The sequence below is a fragment of the Chelonia mydas genome, chromosome 2 (genome assembly GCF_015237465.2).
Source record: "Chelonia mydas isolate rCheMyd1 chromosome 2, rCheMyd1.pri.v2, whole genome shotgun sequence".
Lineage (NCBI taxonomy): Eukaryota > Metazoa > Chordata > Testudines > Cheloniidae > Chelonia > Chelonia mydas.
Window position 1 is genome coordinate 74,301,639 of NC_057850.1, and position 19,254 is coordinate 74,320,892.

A 19,254-nucleotide genomic window follows, 5' to 3' on the forward strand; every position below is an offset into this window, starting at 1 on the left:
CAGGGTTCTCAACAATGTGCAAATACCCCTGACTCACTCCAGCCAGGCTACCTTAAGAGAGGCTGACCTTCCCTGCATAGAGCCACCTCGTGCTTGCTAAGAAAGGGTTCAGAATGAATTTGCTGTAGCTCACGAATGTGGAGTTAGGGGGACATGTTGTATGTTTCTACTCCCTCAGCATCAGACAGCTCATTAAGCAATCAGAGACACAACAATTCACAGTTAGCAGGGGTGTTACATTACATGTTCATACATAGCATTACATATTCATCAGTGAGAGAGTCCATGCATGTCCATGCAAAACTGTCATAATTCAAAACACCCTACAGAAAACACAGCATATATATGGGTCCCACTTCACAACATCCAGCTATGAGCAAAGTTGGAGGGCTGTCAGTATAATGGGAGTTAGGCCTGCAAGAATGCCTAGGCAAACAAAATACCAGCAATTGGTGTAACCAGGAACAAAACACACCAAAAGTCATTTATAAGTTATTTATGAAGCTCTCTGGCTCCTGAGGTTTTCAGAATGAATGGGTCACATTTCCAGCTATTACATGAAACAATGCAGGAAACCTCATATAACCCTTTAGGCCCTTTTGTTTTGCCAGTGCCCTAGCCCTGACAAAAACTGCCCTCTGCTCCACAACTTCTCTTGCAAAATTCCAAAAAATGCTGATATTAGATGGGGGACTGTCCCAGCGAAGCTTTCTTTTTCTGTTCCCATGCCTAGGACAGATTCTTTGGTTGTGAATCTGAGAAATTTGATTATCAGGGCTCTGGGGTTAGCCTCAGGGGCAGGCCAGAGACCTGTGGGCTCTTTCAATATACAGTAGAATATCAGAGTTATAAACACCTGAGGAACGGAGGTTGTTCATAACTCTGAAATGTTCATAACTCTGAACAAAATGTTACGGTGGTTCTTTCAAAAGTTTACAACTGAACATTGACTTAATACAGCTTTGAAACTTTACTATGCAGAAGAAAAATGCTGTTTTCCCTTTATTTTTTTTAGTAGTTTATATTTAACACAATACTGTACTGTATTTTTTTGTTTGTCTCTGCTGCTGCCTGATTACATACTTCCAGTTCCAAATGAGGTGTGTGGTTGAATTATCAGTTTGTAACTCTGATGTTCCTAACTCTGAGGTACTATTGTGAAGTATAAAGTCTGCAGGCAGACTGAGAATTTCTGTTTAAAGTCTAGGGATAAATTCCAGAGGTTTCCGTCATTCTTCTCCCTAAGGAACTCCTATGATTCTAAGATTATTTCTGTATAATCTGCCTTCCAGATCAGTCAATTTAGCTTTAATTAATTTTATATCACTGAGGTATATCTCAATTTGGGCAGCCATGTCCTGCATTTGACTGTAGCTTTAATTGCCAAAGTGTCTGCAGCCACTTTTTGAGTCAGCACATTCTCACTGTCCTCAGTGGTGGACATCTTGGCTGGGATGGGGGTCTCTCTTCTTTGGGATTTGCAGATCAAGGAGGAGCTTGCCATTGATACTTGAGTTGATCTCGTGGGTACCAGCACAGGTAAAGGTGTACAGTTTTTGGCTTCTGGAGGGGAAAAGGATTGTGTCCAGCCGTAGGTGGGGGTGGATGTTGGTAGATAGCCCCAGCACACTCAGGAGTTCACTCTTCCATGTTCCATGACCTCCTTGAAATCCAACATAGAGACTTTTAAAATTGACTGAACTTTTTGAATCCTTATCAACTTCAAGATGTCTATTTGCCCAGAACTAGATAAACCAATTTTAGTCAGTATGTAGGTGTCACCTTCTAAAAAATCAAATGTGCATCCTGTGAAAACTGAGCAATAACAATAGATCAGGATTTCAGGAGTTAGAAGATAGGCGAATCCAGCAGTGGGAGAGAAAATGGAATTTGGAAATGTCTGACATTCAAAATTAGTTTGAAGCAGACCTATGTAAGTAAAGAGGACCTGAATACAGTTTTCTGCTTTGTGTTTGCTCAAATCTGCAGAGAAATTAGCAATAACTATCCCCAGATGAGGCAGAAAGACACATTTCTCCCAATACAGCGACACATGAGCTTGCATGAGGTTTGAGGGAGGCAAGCTTTCAACTATATTCTGAGGCCATATCTACACTGGAATTCAAAGTATGTTAGTCAGCACCATGTTTAAAAACAGTTCTTGCTAGAAAGGTTCTTCAGGTCCCAGTGAACAGACTGTCTAACCATGGTCTTGTAAATTATTTTATAACATGTTATATTTTATAGGCTACATTCACTGAGTTTGTTACACCTGTGGCAAGTTCAAACCATTCTTTTGCTTTCCAAGTTAGAATAATGCTTTTAGCTAATATAATATCACTTTCCATTTCAACAGTTATTTTCACAAGGATTTCCAAGCACTTTTCAAACATTAATTTATTAAGGGGACACATTAAAAATCACACGTGTCTGAATATATTTTAATACTTACTATTGTTACAAGTTTCAGAGTAACAGCCGTGTTAGTCTGTATTCTCAAAAAGAAAAGGAGTACTTGTGGCACCTTAGAGACTAACCAATTTATTAAATTAATAAATAATTAATAAATTAATAAATTAATAAATTGGTTAGTCTCTAAGGTGCCACAAGTACTCCTTTTCTTATAGTTACAAGTAACACCTGAGAGTACCATAACTGAGATTAAAGAAAGAAGGTTTTCCACCATCAGAGCTCTGAAGAAACAGAGTCAGATCAAACAGGCCCATGCTGGGGGAGTGAGTACAGAACCACACTGTCTAATGGGAAGCACACAATCTAACCTAGATTTGTCTGTAGCACAACAGGTCGCACAACTGCTGCCTTTAGGATTGTGCAGTTTGTACTTCTTTCTGCAGCTGACTCATCTTGCTGTTCAGAGCAAGTGGAAGGGGTAAATCTATGGATGGTCCTTCCTCCTCCCCACCCCTTTGAGGTTGCTTGCTGTTCAGGGGGCATTAGCAGAGTTAGCAAATCTGGCCCCTTTGTGGGATGTCTGAAGGGCTACAAGGAGGGAAAAGGCTCCTTGCCATCTCAACCCTTTTGTGCACTAGCACAAGGACCAGCCACAGTCCGGGTCAATATCATAACTAGATTGTATCACTCCTGGAGTGAGATCTTATAAGTGGATTTTTATAAGCGTATTGTAAATCACTGAAAAAATACTGTTATAATGGAACTGCTGATACAGTCTTAAATATGCTAATGTTAGCAGATACTTCTGTAATGCAATTCACACAACCTAATTAATAAAATCAGAGTTCTGACAACAAAGTGAACACAGTAAACTCATCACAATAGAATATAATGGCTTAGAGTTAGTTTCCCCATTGATTTATTTCTTTTATTTGTGGGTTTAAAACAGTTCTCCCTGCCTAGCAATCTGCACATCCTACATTCACTGTAAAGAATCACAATGTTACATAAAATACTGGTTCTCCAAGATAAAGACTTCATAACAAAATCCCTTCTGATAAGAAGTGTAATGGTTGGTTTAAAAACATCATTGAACAAATACATTTCATGCCATCAGAACCAAACAAATGTTTAATATTCCCATATGTAATAATCATAAGTCGAAATTCCTGATCTAATCATTTTCATGCCCTAAATATTCAAACACTGTCACAAGTGAAAACTGAAAAACTGATCTGTAGCTTAATTGGATATCTTTCCTAATGTGATATGAATTCCACAGGCAAAATCTCCAACACTGAATTAAATGGTGGAGAGATTTAATGCAAACTCCTAGCTCAAAATTGCTGTGATAAGAGGAGTGAAACTGCCGAATATTTGTCTACCTATGTTTGTACAGCATGTAGCACAAAGGGGTCCTGGTCTGTGACTAGCGCTCTTAGTCACAACAAAAAAGAAAAGGAATACTTGTGGCACCTTAGAGACTAACAAATTTATTTGAGCATAAGCTTTCGTGAGCTACAGCTCACTTCATCGGTTGCATTTAGTCACTACAGTAATACAAATAATAATAATAATAATAAATAATACTTAGTTTAGACCCCAAAGTGTATTCAAAGGGATCTGATCTCTTCCCTCCATGCATAGGGAAATAACACATGGAAATCTCATATGTGTGAAGAGAAGAGAGCCGAGAGTTGTTTCGCTTAAAATACACACAATTTATGGTAAAGGAAATTACATATTGTATATAATTTACTTTGTGTCATTCTGTGTTCTTTTTGCTGCTTAAGAGGTTTTGCTCACCAAAATTCTGGGAAACTCACTGCAGGATAGCACTCTGAACAATTTTTAAAGCACAAACACTTTGTAAATTTAGTAGCATTATCTTTCCAGATGTGGAATTTGCTTTTGAAATTATGCAAACCCACTTGCACATTTTACTGTTAGCTGGTGGAAACGACAACAAAGTGCCCTTTAAGACTTCAGTGTTCTATAGGAGAATAATATTAAGTTTGGAGAGTCTTAGTAGCCAGTGTCTTTTTTGTAGGTTATGGTTTAACATTTTATAAAATGCCATCTATAGAGATTAGATATAGACGTTTGCAGATGGGTGATGAAATACAGTTTACGCAAACAAACCTCAAAGCCTGGAGCAGACTCAGAGGCGGAGTTTAGGTGATCCAGCAGTGATCAATAAGGCAAACCACTTTATCCCACTTTGGGAAGAAGAAATGTGTAACCTCTTGGGACAGCAACCCTTTATTTGGCCGTTTAAGGCCACAACGGCTTCTGCTGCTGTGTAAACAGGAGGTATCACTCCTGAGACAGGGCTCTCCAAGAGCTTTACGGAGGTTCCCCCATTTCACGGACGGGGAACGGGAGATGCCGAGTGATACGCTCAGTGTCTCAAAGCACGTCAGTGGCCAAGCCGAGCATTGACCCCTGGGCGGGACTGTCGGTCAAATGTGCGTCCTGCTCTATTTATGTCTCTCAGGAGCTGCGCCCGCTAAGCGCCCGGGGGCTGCCCGCTAGGGGCTCCGGGCAGCGGCTCCAGGCTGGCGGCTGCAGGTCGCCGGAGCGGTCAGAGGGGGGAGCGAGCGAGCGGGACAGACTGTGCACGGAGCTCCGGTGCCAGAACCTCCCCAGTTCAGGGAGACCAGGAGGGAGCCAGCCCGGCACTTTCCTTTCGGCAGCGGGGAGGAGCAGCCGCTGCGCAGGCGTCTCTCGCACCCTGTTGATTAGTCAGTGCTGGGATGGCGTTTCCTGGGCCAGCCGCAGCTGCGAGCCGAGCGGGGAGCAGCCCCGGGGGGCTGGAGGAGCAGCCGCAGCCGCTGGGCGGGTGTCACCTTGCGCTTCGCCAAGCCTAGCATGTCCCGGGGAAGCGGAGGTGGAGGTGGAGGCGGCGGCAGCAGTTGCAGCCGCCGCTGAGCAAGGCGAGCTCCGTCCTGTTGGCTGCAGCACCCCGCCGGGCAGGAGCCGCCGCCGCCGCCTGCCAGCCTGACTCCCCCTCCCCGCGCCCGGAGGCGGAAGGGAAGATGGACCCGGGCCCCTCGCTGGGCTCCAGTCTCAAGGATGTGAAGTGGAGCGCGGTGGCCGTCCCCTTGGACCAGCTGGTTAGCACCTACCGGCTGCCCCAGCTCGTGCGGCTGGACAGCGGTGAGTAAAGCGCCGGGCTGGCGGCGGGGGCAGGGCTGGGAACAGCAGCAGCCGCCCATTAACTATTAACTTCTGCAGACTCGGCGGGCGGGAATGGCTCCTCCGAGAGACTCCCCGGAGCGCGCGGCGCGGCGCGGCCCCCTGCCCAGCCGGGGGAAGGGGGGCTGCCCGACCCGGGGCGCACGCGTGCCCGGGGACCCCCGGCTTGCCACGGGCAGAGCTGCGGACAGAACCTAGTCGTAGCCCGCCGCCTTCTGGACCAGCGCTTCTCCAGCGGCTCCAGCCTCACGAGCCCAGGGGTCCTCTCAGTGACTTGGGTCCCAGAACGATGCCTTGCGGCCTGCGCTCATCTCCGGGGCCCCACGCCTTTGCCCGCGATGGAGTCTGACAGGGGTGTGTGAAATCCCTCTCTTTCACTTAGCCTTGGTTTACAAAAAGATCTTGAATGCTCTCTGTCAGGAACGGCGTGTCTCTTGTGGGTCTGTGTCTGCTTCATTTATTGGGCTGTAAGTAGTAATCCATCATTAACTGGAAAATGCAGAAATGAGGGGATGTTTACAAGGTTAATGATTAGCTTCAAGAGTTTCTAGTTTGGAAAAATGTTACCCCCATAAAAATTCAGATTCTGGCCCTGAGGGTAGGGAGAACTGCAGAATGCTACAACATACTAAAACTGCGTTTGGTTTGTACTCTTAAACCAGACATCTCTGCTTATTAGATGTTACGGTAAAGTTTTGGCTCTTCTTTCACTGTTTTTCTTTCAGTATTGTACTGGTTTAAACAAACTGGATCATGCTCTTTTGTGTGTGAGAGTTTGGGGAAGCTCAGTGAGTCCAATCTAATGTCAGTTGGGTGTCTTTGAGAGTCAAAAAATGCATGATTAAAATGTAGGAGGACATTTGCAATACCTAGGCTCAATCCTGTGATTATATTTTGTGGAACCTACATCAAGGCCAAAGTAAAAGGAATATTAAATAAACCAAGTAGTCCCAGCCATAAATGTTCATCATGTTAATGTTGACTGAAAGGGCAACAGACCTGTAAAAAGAGAGGTAACATGAGAAATTTGTAAATCTCAAAGAAAAGGAACTTTTTATTACTATTTACTTGTATTTTAACCTACAGTCTCTAGGTCAGCATAATATTTTCTATTAAAATCTGGAAATTAGAGGTTATACCCCTGATAGAATGGCTATTAGAGCAAAATGCTATTACATGGGACAAGAATTTGGGAATGATATTGCTGTTCTTTGAAGGTTTGGAGTGCATTTTCAGAGACCAGCAACTGGTGGTCATAAAAAGTGTATTATTATGCCAGTCACAGAGGGAGAGTTCAGGAGGTAGAACTTGAGTGAGAGGGATCAGTCTAGAGAAAGTGGCTCAGGAGGTACAAAAACAATAGCTTTTTCTTGGTCCAATACAAATGTAGGCGTGATTGGTTTTCCCTTGATTTATAGGAAGGAAGCTCATGTTTAGGTGCCTGCTGCAGCAGTTATGGTACTTTCAATATGTCATCTATGAAGTGACATTGAGGGATGTATGATCTGGTAAAATAATTTGATTACAAGTTTTTCATTTGACTGAAAAGTTGTCCTTTTATGGCTTTGAGACTGGACCAGCATCCGTAAGTAATATCTCATCTTACTTTATCTGCTCATCCACACTGAAATCATCCTGTTGCTTACCTGTCCTAATTAGAATCCTGAGGTGATGGGAGCCAGAGCTTTTTGTAACTCTGCCCCTTGATTATCTAGTATCTTTCCTATTTCACTTTGTAGAGCTTCTGTCCTGATGGTCAGAAGTAGGGTGAAGAAAAGATTTTCTGCCTTAACTGCTGATTAGTTTTATAGTGTTACATCACAGGGTACTGCAATATTTATGTGAAAGCTGCTATGTTAATGCGACTTGTATTGTAGTTACACCTTCTGTGACTTGAAGCAGCTAAGATGGCCTCTGACAGTTGTGCTTAAGATTGTCAGGTTGCTGGAAGCAATTCCAGATGTAGTATGTCTCTTGATAATCTCATAATTCTCTCCCAAGCTTCTTCATCTTTGTTGACTTGCCATCATTGTTGGCTTGACCTTTTATGACTACCAAATTCACAGTCCATTTTGATGAATTTCACAGTCATAGGATTTAAAAAATCGTGGATTTCAGGATTTCAGCTATTTAAATTTGAAATTTCACAGTGTTGTAATTGTAGGGGTCCTGACTGAAAAAGGAGTTGTGGGGAGGTCGCAAGGTTTTTTATGGGGGCTTGCGGTACTGCTGCTGGTGGTGACGCTGCCTTCAAAGTTGTGCAGCTGGAGAGTGGTGGCTGCTGGCCAGGAGCAGCAGTGCAGAAGTAAGTGCATAGTATGTTGTTGCCACCCTTACTTCTGCGCTGCTGGGCCCTCAATCAGCAGCCGCCATTCTCCAGCCACCCCTCTCTGAAGGCAGCAGCTCAGAACTAAGGGTGGCATGGTATGGTATTGCCACCCCTGTCTGTGGTACGACAGCCAGCAGCCACTGCTCTTTGGCTGCCCAGCTCAGAAGTAAGCATGGCAATACTGCGAACCCCCTAAAGTAACTGACCCCCTGCAACTCCCTTTTGGGTCAGGCCCCCCAATTTGAGAAATGCTGGTCTCCCCTATAAAATCTGTACAGTATAGAGTAAAAGCACACAAAAGACCAGATTTCACCGGGGGGAGACCAGATTTCACGGTCCATGACGCGTTTTTCATGGCTGTGAATTTGGTAGGGCCCTCCTTATTGGAAGGGTACTAGAAGCTTACTGGGAGCAGGGAGACCTCTTGGAAATAAAATTATTATTGGCCTCATGCCCCAATGCATCTCTCTCTCTCACACCCTTTCTTCCCCCCTGGCCCATCTCTCTTGATTTGTTGTTTGTGTCTTGTTTTTGGAAGTAATGGGAGGAGTTCCTCATAGTTAACGAGAAGGCACAGATACTGTTCAACTTTGCACTTAAATCTTTCTGCATCTCTTTAGAGGTCTCATGCTTTAGCTTGCGGTGTCATAGAGATGACAGTCACAAAAGTCAATGTCTTATAAAGAATGCAGACAAGATTGACTCCTTCACTGGTAACAGAGAGTGTTTTCTACCTCAGAGGGGATTGCCTTAGAATGGGAGGGAGGAAGTGGTGAACCAGAGACCACAGCTTTGTCCCGTGAAATGAGAAAGTAGAGTTTGTGTGATATTTATATGAGTGGCTGGAAGACTTGTCTGTTCCAGGTCCTCTGTCTACACCCTGGATAACAAAGCCACTTATGGGAATCTGACAGAGGATGTCTTTGAATTAAGAATAGGAGAAACCAAAGGCAAAACCGATTGCTAACCTATTGCATCCTCTGAAGTTTAACACACTTTGTAACTTGGACAGGTAATTCTATCAGGTTGCATTGGGTTTTTAAAGTGAGCTTCGCTGAAAATATTCACAACTTGTAAACACATTTGCCAACATTTACAAACCTTGGTGCCTGAAGTTAGTTAGCCTAAAACTGGCCTGATCTAAAAACGGTGCTGAGTATCCACAAATCCCATGGTAGTCAATGGGGAGCTGCAGGTGCACTGCCCCCTTTGAAATTCAAGCCACTTTTAGATAGGTGCCTATCTTCAGGTGCCCTAGGTTTAAAATGTTGGCTATTTGAATCTCCTCAAGAAAGTCTTAAACTGGCTGCTTTTCCCTTTGTGAATTTTTGTTAAAAGTAAACTCACTTGGGGGGGGGGGGGTGTGGGTAGGAGGTGGAGTAGGAAGAGGGATTGAGGAAGAGTTGGAGATTTTTTTCATACGTCAGTGTTTGTAAGACTTCATTTTTTCTTGTCTTTGAACATTTGCTTTCCTGAAGCTCTCTAGCGATGGGAGATTATTGTAATGTTGTCTTCACATCTCTTTTGTGATTTAGGTCTTAGAAAAATCGAATTATTCAATTGTTTGAGTGCAAGAACTTCACTGCTCTCTTGTCAGGGATTGTCTACACTGTGCCACAGTGCGGAGAACCAAGGTGGTGCGAATTGCAGAGTGCACCAGAGTGTTGCGGTCTGACTGCCCCCCAGGGACACTGCTAGCATGATCTAAAAGGATCCTCTTTCAGACAGGACTGTGTCAATGCGAACTAAGTACATTTTTAGTTTGCACCAGCAGCATCCACGCAGGGCATTAAAAGTACAACACTTAAGTGTGCTCTGCAGTTTATGCCACTGTAGTCTGCGCTGTGGTGCAGTATAGACATAAGTTTAGTCTCATCATGTCTGATGACTTCAAATTCTGAATAAAGTAAAAATGAATGAATGAAGTCACATTTCTTGTGCCAGAATTGCCTGTAACTTAGAATGCAGATATGAACATCCTGGAAGAATGTCCCCTCCAAATAGTTCAGCTTGCTTTGTAAGCACAGTTATACCACACACAGGAAATGATAAAAAATACAGCTGATGCGAAAGAGAAAAATTTAGTGTCCAGAATCAAAATCTGAAATTTTTACATAAACTAAAGCTACTTTTGGGTTAGGAAGAGTGGGTTTTCGGGGTTTCCTAGGGGAGAGGGGAGTGAGGGAAGAAGAAATCTGCCTAGTTATATATAAACTTCACATGGTAGTAATTAGGCTGTGTCGTCTCACCTCAAACTGAAATTAAAAGATATATATATATATATATATATATTCATAACTTCTCATTGAAAACTGGGATAGTTCAAGCTGATAGGAATATTTAGTTGTTCAAATTTCTAAATAGCTTGCACTTGGTAACTCATCATAATGCTGCTAAAGTGGTGAGGCCTCTGAAATATAGAATGGTCCTTAAAGATGGTAAATACTTTATTTCAGATGCCATTGGTTTTGTGTCTTTATCAAGTGCCTATTGCCTTAGCAATTGCGGGTATAAAAAAAAAAGCTCCATTGTCACCTTTAACAAGTTACAGCACTTAGACTGCTATTACCATGCATGTTTCCAGTATGTCTTAATAGGCTAAATATTAATTGCAAACACAGCTAACAAACACTAAACCCAATGAATAAGCATTACATCTTGTCTTGGGGCTCACTAAATTGGCTCGGTCAGACCAAGGAGAACAAAGACAGTAAGAACTGGATGAGAGAGTCCTGCCTCCACCCCCTGAATTACACTCTAGGAGATGGAATCCTGGCCTCACTGAAGTCAGTGGGAGTTTTGCCATTAACTTGCAAGGGGAAAGGATTGCACCCCAGGATCCAACAGCAAAAATACCTTTATATGACCTTTACTGGCACTGCAGGGTATTGGGCGAGAATAGGTCTCTGAGGTAACGGTGTCTCTGCCTGTTCAGGGGTTATAAATAGACAACAAAATACTTACTATTATAACTTTAGACCTTTCTGGTGAGTTATCTTCTTTAACTGCTAAATAAGTCAGTACTCCATGGAGACCTTATCCTTATTTTCTCAAGGTTTTTGAAATTTCTGGTAGCACTGATGTAGTCTAAGGATAATCTTGGAAGCCAGAAGAAAAATGCTATTAAGACTAAGAAGTGGAAATTATGCTTTGGTTAAAGAGTTAAACTGCATGGCTTTTTGGCAGCAAATGGTGAACTCCATTGCTGGCATTCAAATCCAGTTTTTGTTTTTAAATAGGAAAATTCAATGTCCTACTGTTGTCTTATTTATTAGGACCCCTGTCATCCTAGCACCATTGTTAATTTTTGACAGCTAGCTATTGTTTTTATCCCCAAGGAGGGACCTGGGACCACATTCCCTCTCAATTCCAGAGACTGGTCTCTCTAGCGATGAGATCACTATCACAGCAGTCTGCTTGTACTCATCCTGTGGATAAAAATATTTCCCGGTGCTGTCAGCTATTTAACAATCATCACTCCAGAAAAAAATATTTAAAACAAATGATACTAGTGTTTTTAAAATCAAACATCCTGGCACTAGTCTGGCTGGGTAGATAGCCCAGCTTGAGGCACCAGTGTTCAGAAGTCACTTTTGGCTGTTCACTGAGCCTAACTGAGAACACCACTCTGAATTTCTCTGGTGATAGTGTTGATGGATCACTATAAGTTATTAAGACTCAGAGGGAAATAATTTCTTTTGATTCGCAGCATAAATGCAATATTTGTGGTTGCTTTAAGGCAGACTGACTGAATTATGATGTGGATTTCAAAGAGGGAAAGCCTATGAAAAGGTCTTGTGGGGTTGGGTGAAATGTCTTATGAACCCTGATTAAACTCTCTTAAATAACTGCACTGGGAGATACTTTACTTGATGCCTGATCTGGCTAGGCTTGAGGTTGCCATGTTGCTGCTTGGGAGGAACAAGCTTTATTTATTACATTGTAAATCCTGTCCTCAATGAGGTACCACACCAGAGGTAACCTATTTTTAAAAAAGTGTTTAGAACCATAATAAGTGGTTTAGAAATTAGAGATGGAAAAGACCTCTATCTACTCCATTCCCGTTACTGCAAGATTGTTCCCTACAGCATGTGAAGTGTTTAGTCTAGTTCTAAATGATAAGATAGCGTTGTGTGGTTTCGAGACAAAGAACATCACACTAAATAGAACAGCTTGACTATGAACATAGTGAACAATTCACATTGCATCCTTTTACAAGCTCAGGGATATTTTTGAAATTGAGCAATGGTTTTATACTAAGATTTTCACTCCTCTGAGGTTTGTGTGTGGTATCATTTATTGTGGATAGTCTTCTTTCAAGAAACTGTTGCAAAGTGCTTCAGTGGATTGTAGTATTTGGAGGAGGTGGTAAGAACCACTTTGGAAAAACTAAAGTAGATCAAAAAGACGTGAGCCCCTCAGAATGTATGCGATCTAAACACCCATGCTGTGTAAGGCAAGCTATTGTACAGTGTGTAAGTAGGTGATGGTTCAGTGGGTAGGTAAAGCCTCCAGTTAGGAGAAGGCAAAAAGACAGGATGTACTTTAGAAGTAGTGAAAGCTTACCTATGGCCTGACTTTTTTTCCGTAAGCATTGAGCAGCTCTGAAAAATCAGACAATTAATGTTCGAATTGCACATACGTCAATGCACACAATTAATATAATCTTCCACCTCTGCCCCACAGACGTACTTTCCCTCGTGGTCTGCTGATTCCATCATGACAATTGTGTGAAAAAGCAGATGGCTGCCTGCTTGCTGTATCTTCTTTCCAACAGGCAGAAATGTGTTCCAGAAACACTTTAGTGAAAAAGCTTTTAAATTGTTTTAAGTGCTGCTACCTTGTGGCATCTATGAAAATGATAGTGCCCTTCTGGAGTTGGAGTCCAAGTAACTTGGCAACACCTATTCTCAAGTGTAGAACAATCTTCCAGATGAGGTGCACCTGAGTTCACTAATGTATCTCTCAATTTTAAAGCTAAAAACTGTCGTTTGAGCCTATTGTTCAGTAGCAACTTCAGATACAATAGTGTGTACTGTGTGTTCTTGAATCAGTATGCTACTTCTATTATTGTGGGCTCTTGATAATGCTCTGCTATGGTAGTCAAGGATTCAAAACAGTTTGTCCTAAGCTGCTATTTTCATATGCTCATAAGTGCTCAGATATCACAGGGATGGTACCGAGATAAAGGCACAAAATAGACCACCTGGGCTGAAATTTTGCACTCTTGACCGGTACACAAAGGTTCCTTAGAGATTTTCTTTTAAAAAGGTAATATCTCTCCAGCAAATTCTTTAGTTCAAGAGTGGAGGAAAAAAATACCCTTTTTTTTTTTTAATGTCAAATTTTTTAAATAACAATAATCAAAAATCAGAGCCATCAAAGTCTTCTGGGAGATTTAGTGCATTGGCTTGGTTTAATATTTTAAAATATCACTTAGGGCTGTGGTTCTCGCCTTTTTTCATTTGCGAACCCATTTGGAAATTTCGAATGGAGGTGCGGACCCCTTTGGAAATCTATTGCCTGTATATATAGTTGAATTCTGTTCAGTTAGTTTTCAGTCTTTTGCGGACCCCTTAGACCTGGGGTTCTCAAACTTCATTGCACCGCGACCCCCTTCTGACAACAAAAATTAATACATGACCCAGGAGTGGTGACCAAAATCTGAGCCCGCCCAAGTCCTGTTACTCGGGGGAGGAGGAGCAGAGACAAAGCCCGAGCCCCGCCACCCCAGGTGGGGACAGGTCAAAGGCAAAGAGCTTCAGCCCCAGGCAGGCAGCCTGTAACCTGAGCCCCACTGCCCACGGCTGAAGCCCTCAAGCTTTGCCTTCTGCCCTTCATGGTGGGGCTCTAGGGTTGCTAGGTGTCTGATTTTCGACCGGAACACCCAGTCAAAAAGGAACCCTGGTGGCTCCGGTCAGGACTGCTGACTGGTCCGTTAATGGTCCAGTCAGTGGCGCAGTGGGGCGAAGGCAGGCTCCCTGCCTGCCATGGCTCCACGAGGCTCCTGGAAGCAGCAGCATTTCCCCCCTCCGGCTCCTAAGCTTTGGGTGCTGCCACTGCCTCAAGCGTCAGCTCCACAGCTCCCATTGGCTGAAATGTGGCCAATGGGGGCTGTGCTTGTGGATGGGGCAGTGTGCAGAGCTGCCTGGCTGCGCCTCCACGTAGGAGCCGGGCGGGAGGGGGACATGCTGCTGCTTCCAGGAGCTGCCTGAGGTAATCGCTGCCCGGAGCCTGCATCTCAGACCACCACCTGTGCCCCAACCCCCTACCACAGCCCTGATGCCCCTCCCATCCTCTGAACCCCTCAATCTCAGCCTTGGAGCCCTTTCCTGCACCCCAAACCCTTTATCCCCAGCTGGAGCCTGTACCCCCCTGGTACCTCAACCCCCTGCCCCAGCCCTGATGCCTCTCCCACCCTCCAAACCCCTCAGCCCCAGTTCAGAGCCCCCTCCTACAGCCAACTCCCTCATCCCCAGCCAGCACCCTCCCCCCTCCCATCCCCTCACCTCAACCCGCTGCCTCAGCCTGGAGCCCCCTCCCGTATGCCGAAACCCTCAACCCATAGGCACCTCCTGCACCCCAAATCCCTCATCCCTGGGCCCACACCCCCAGCTGGAGGCCTCATCCTGCACCCCAACCACCTGCCCCAGCCTGCAGCCCCCTACCGCACCCTAAACCTCTCATTTCTGGCCCCACCTTGGAACCCGCACCCCCAGCCCAGAGCCCGCACCCCCAGCCCAGAGCCCATACCCCCTCTCACACCCCAACCCCCTGCCTCAGCCTCGAGTCCCCTTCCATACTCCGAGCCCCTTGGCTCCAGCCCAGAGCCCTCTCCTACACCACAGAGCCTGCACCCCCAGCTGGAGCCCTCACTCCCTCCTCCACCCCGATTCCCTGAGCCAGCCTGGTGAAAATGAGCGAGTGAGCGAGAAAGGGGGGAGATGGAGTGAGAGGGGGTGGGGCCTCAGAGAAGGGGCAGGGCAAGGGTGTTCGGTTTTGTGCGAGTAGAAAGTTGGCAGCCCTATGGGGCTCAGGCTTCGGCCCCAATAAGTCTAAGCCAGCCCCAGTGACCCCGTTAAGACAGGGTCACCACTCACTTTGGAGTTCTGACCCACAGTTGAGAACTACCGCTTTAGACATAGTCCAGCGACCCCAGGGTCTGTGGACCACACGTTGAGAACCACTGACTTAAGGACACAAATTTAAGGTAAACTCAATCAGAAACTAAGATGGCATGCCCAGGTAAGTAGGATAGTTCTTAAGAAACTAAAACAAGTGTCGTGTAATGGTTCATGTATTGTTGTTTCTAATGGTTGTAATAAAGCATGACACAAGTGACTAGCATTAAAACTGACATGGGAAAGAAGTTAATATTTTTAATACCTTTATGGGTCAAGGTGTTCCTGGCAATTTTAATTAAATGAATTCAGCACTCTTTGTAGTGGTCCGGTGAACTTAAGGGAACATGCTGAAAAGAAATGCTACAGTATATGGGACAACATGGTATAGCAGTTAATTTCAGTCACAGGAGCTATGTTCAAGGAATTCCACCTGTAGTTTGACTGCAGCAAGAATACTGGTATTTTGGCATAGTGAGTAACTAGCTGTCAAGATCTGAGAATCTCTTGTAGGAAAATACTCATCATATTAACACACACAGTGCATATGACTCAAAAAACAAGCTTCATAAAACACTGTGCCAAATTACTTAAACCTCTTGAATTTTATATTTTTGGTGCGTTCTGTTGGTTTAACTATGCTATTTAAATTTTATTCTTTCTTATACAGCCTGCATTTTCCATACTATATATAGCTCTGTAGCTAGTCATGGTACTTGATAAGCAAATATACAATAAAGACAGTGTTCCAGCTTTGTACTGTAATTTAGACTGAAAATACAGCACAATGATGAAAGACCATGGTGTGTGAGGAGGTAGGGAAGTATGTTCATGTTGAATGGATCAAATGTTCCCTAGACTGTTTTGGAAAACTAGCAAATCTACTGCAGGTTTTGTAGGGGAAAAAATCATCCACCCCCATTCATGGAGTGGTGTGAATAACTGGAAGTTACAGAGCTAATTACATTTAAATTGATTTACATCCTTGCGTCCTTGTTCTTGGAAGAACACTTTCAGAAGCCTTAAATTACTCTCGAGTATCTGTATAAAATTATTGAAAAATGAAAACTTCATTTGCTGAGAAGACCTAAATCTCTCTTCCTTCCCCGCCCTCCTCCTGAAGGTTATAGCCTCATTACACATTTACATCTGATCATAAAACATTCACTTTTGAAATTGTGCCCATGTAATTGTGTTACGATCACACTAGTCTGTTCTCAGTCTTCAAATTTGAAACTTGTTCATATTTGTTCTAGGAAAAATGTCAAGCCTCTGTGGATGGTGATTAGGAAAGATGAGAAGCTTGAACATTGAAAATGTACCTCCCTCAGAACATAATATAAAATATGACTAGCTATGTATGTGTATTGTACCACGCAGTGTTCCGAGACTGGGTGTGGCTCGCAGCAAGCCACAAAACTACAGCAAGTACCATTCCAGTGTAGGTGAAAGACAGTATATAGGAAAGGGAACACTTTAATTAAAAAAACAAAAACTGTAGTGCTGAATAGTAAAAGAGCTTTGTGAATTGTGAGTATTATTCCCCCTCCAGCCTTTTAGAGATAGGGAAGTTGGTCATGGAGACTTTGTTTCTCATTATTGTGTGCTTCTCGACAAAAGTGGAATCTTTTCTCCTTTCTAAATTTTTTTAAAAATTGTTACTGTAAAAAAGTTAAAATAACACTCTAAAGAAGATGAATAATATTAAGGGCAAAAAATCATCATTTGAAACTTGGCTTATAGGAAGGATGGTTTGGGTTTTAATAAATACTTCCAGTTTGCAGTTGGACTGGAAAAATAATTAAAAGGATATAGCCAGATAAATTCTTATTCAGAATTAAAGCTATTACTCAAAGTTTTACCCTTCCTATGGGATTAATGCAGTAGTCTGAATACTTTAAAATATTTTTTGCTTATATTAAGTAGTGGTTTGAACAGAACTTATGAGTCTTTGAGACCCAGTTTGTATGGATTTACAGGCCTGAAGCTGGAGAAATTCTTCCATTGGAACAAACTGGGGTTTTCAATGGTGGTGTGACACAATGGGAAAGATCAGGCTTCGTGTTTATTCACTGGGACTGCTGTAGAACTCTGATCTTAAAGAAACAAAACTTCTCTGTTTCTGCTGGCTGGTGTGAGAAGAGCAGGGGGTAGGTAGTGCAATGGGTGCCAGCGTGAGTTATACTTGTGTTTGTCTACTGGATTGTATCCAGCTCTTGCAGGAGAGTTGAGGACTGAGGGGGTGAAAGCTTGATTCCTAAAATAGTTAATACACTGTGTGACCATAAGCAAGGGGGGATCAGGCCATTACAGAGATAAGTTACTCTGAGGTCTCCTATCGGTGCTGCAAGAAGTTTTGTTAGTGATTCTGTAGATGGCATTCTTCTCATTTTGTTCAGTACTGAACTGCAGGGGGTTGGGAGCATTGTCATTCGAGGTCTTGTCTCTCAGACGTGATTTAAAAATTTGTTTCAACTTGACTAGTTGTGGCTACTAAAGATGCTGTTGAGTATGCTGTCTCCCTAAAAATATAGGGTTAACTGTGGTGTCCTAGCTAAATTTCTTGATTAGATTCTGTCTACTTATGACTCCTCTGCAGTTCTATCTGGATGCTGCATTTCCCACTACCAGTTGTGTAGTGCTGCTTTCTCATTTAGTCTAGCAGTGCTTGTATTTGAGGGGCTGGTAAAGTGGGGTAGTTCAGAATTTAGAGAAGGGGAGTGGAATCCCATTTGGATTCTATTCCCAGCTCTGCCATAGATTCAACTACAACATTGCATACACAGATTCATTCTGTCAGTTTGAGTAAATCACTTAGTACTTTAATTTTGACACACCAATAATGTTGCATGCTGGGAACAACATTGTACTATAAAGCAGGGGTGGGTAAACTACAGCCCGTGGGCCACGTCTGGCCCGTCAGGCCTTTTAATCCGGCCCTCAAGCTCCCGCTGGGGAGCGGGGTTAGGGGCTTGCCCTGCTCTGGTGCTCCCGCCTGGGAGCGGGGTCAGGGGCTTGCCGTGTGGTGCCTGGAAGCAGCTGTACATCCCCCCTCCAGCTCCTATGCGTTGGAGTAGGCAGGGGTCTCTTCGCACACTGCCCCTGCCCCAACTGTCGCCATTAGCTGGGAACCGCGGCCAATGGTAGCTGCAGGGGCGGTGCCTGCAGATGAGGAAGCGCGCAGAGCTGCCTGGCTGGCACCGTGCCTCTGCGTAGGAGCCATATGGGGGCATGCCGCTGCTTCTGGGAGCTGTGGGGGTGGCGTCTGCGGACTGGGCAGTGCGCAGCAGAGCTGCCTGGCTGTGCCTCCGCCTAGAAGCTAGAGGAGGGATGTGCTGCTGCTTCTGGGAGCCGCTTGAGGTAAACACCGCCTGGAGTCTGCACCCCTGAGCGCCGCCCCAGCCCTGATTCCCCCCCCCCCCCCGCCCTGCCCTCCGAACCCCTTGATCCCAGCCCAGAGCACCCTCCTACATCCCAAACGCCTCATCCTCAGCCCCAGCCGGAACCCCCCCCGCCACACACACACCATCCTCCAGCCTGGAGCCCTCTCCCACACCCAGAAGTCATTTCTGGCTGCACCCCAACCTCCAATTTTGTGAGCATTCATGGCCCACCATACAGTTTTTATAACCAGATGTGGCCCTCAGGCCAAAAAGTTTGCCCACCCCTGCTCTAAAGGATCCGTGCAGACTTCTTTGCAGGATATGCTTCCTTGGGTAGGCTCTGTAGCTTTCCATTCCTGCAAGTTAGTTGCTGTAACTGCAAAAAGAAAAGGAGTACTTGTGGCACCTTAGAGACTAACAAATTAATTGACAGCTCCTTTCCTTAATCAACTGAAGCTGCAGGTTGGTGCCTTTCTAATATGCAAATACAGTACTTGATCTACAATGCCTTTATTGAAACTATCTTTTGGAGTGGTACAAGAGCTTTCAAATGTTGGGGCCCTTTTATGCTCTTTCCCTTTACTCTCCTTATTTAGCTAAGGCCAGTGTGTACAACCTTCTGATGTTTTTAACCTTTCATCATTGGCTTCTGGAAGTTAGTAAAGGTTTCTCTCTACAATATTTCACAATTTTCATAGGGTGCTCTGTTAGCAAAAAAACAACTGTCAGTAATGGACCTTGACCTTGTTGCAAAACAATTGTTTTTTTGTCAGTTGCATATCTCAACTTGGCTTGGTTGTTGGCTGGATGA

At 44.2% G+C, this 19,254-nt stretch overlaps 1 protein-coding gene across 6 annotated transcripts in view; it reads left to right on the forward strand.

Moving 5' to 3' along the window:
• The first annotated feature begins 4,877 nt into the window (after positions 1-4,877).
• GAREM1 (GRB2 associated regulator of MAPK1 subtype 1) overlaps positions 4,878-19,254 on the forward strand; it is a 122,885-nt gene continuing 108,508 nt past the window's right edge. The window contains exon 1 of one of the 6 annotated variants that reach the window (XM_037892686.2): positions 4,878-5,571. In XM_037892686.2, coding sequence (XP_037748614.1) covers positions 5,451-5,571 — 121 coding nt within the window. In that variant the 5' untranslated portion in view covers positions 4,878-5,450. Of the gene's footprint in view, positions 5,572-5,608; positions 6,078-19,254 lie in introns of those variants that run through there. The other 5 variants (XM_037892685.2, XM_027821283.3, XM_037892689.2 and 2 more) reach the window with 5 other exon arrangements.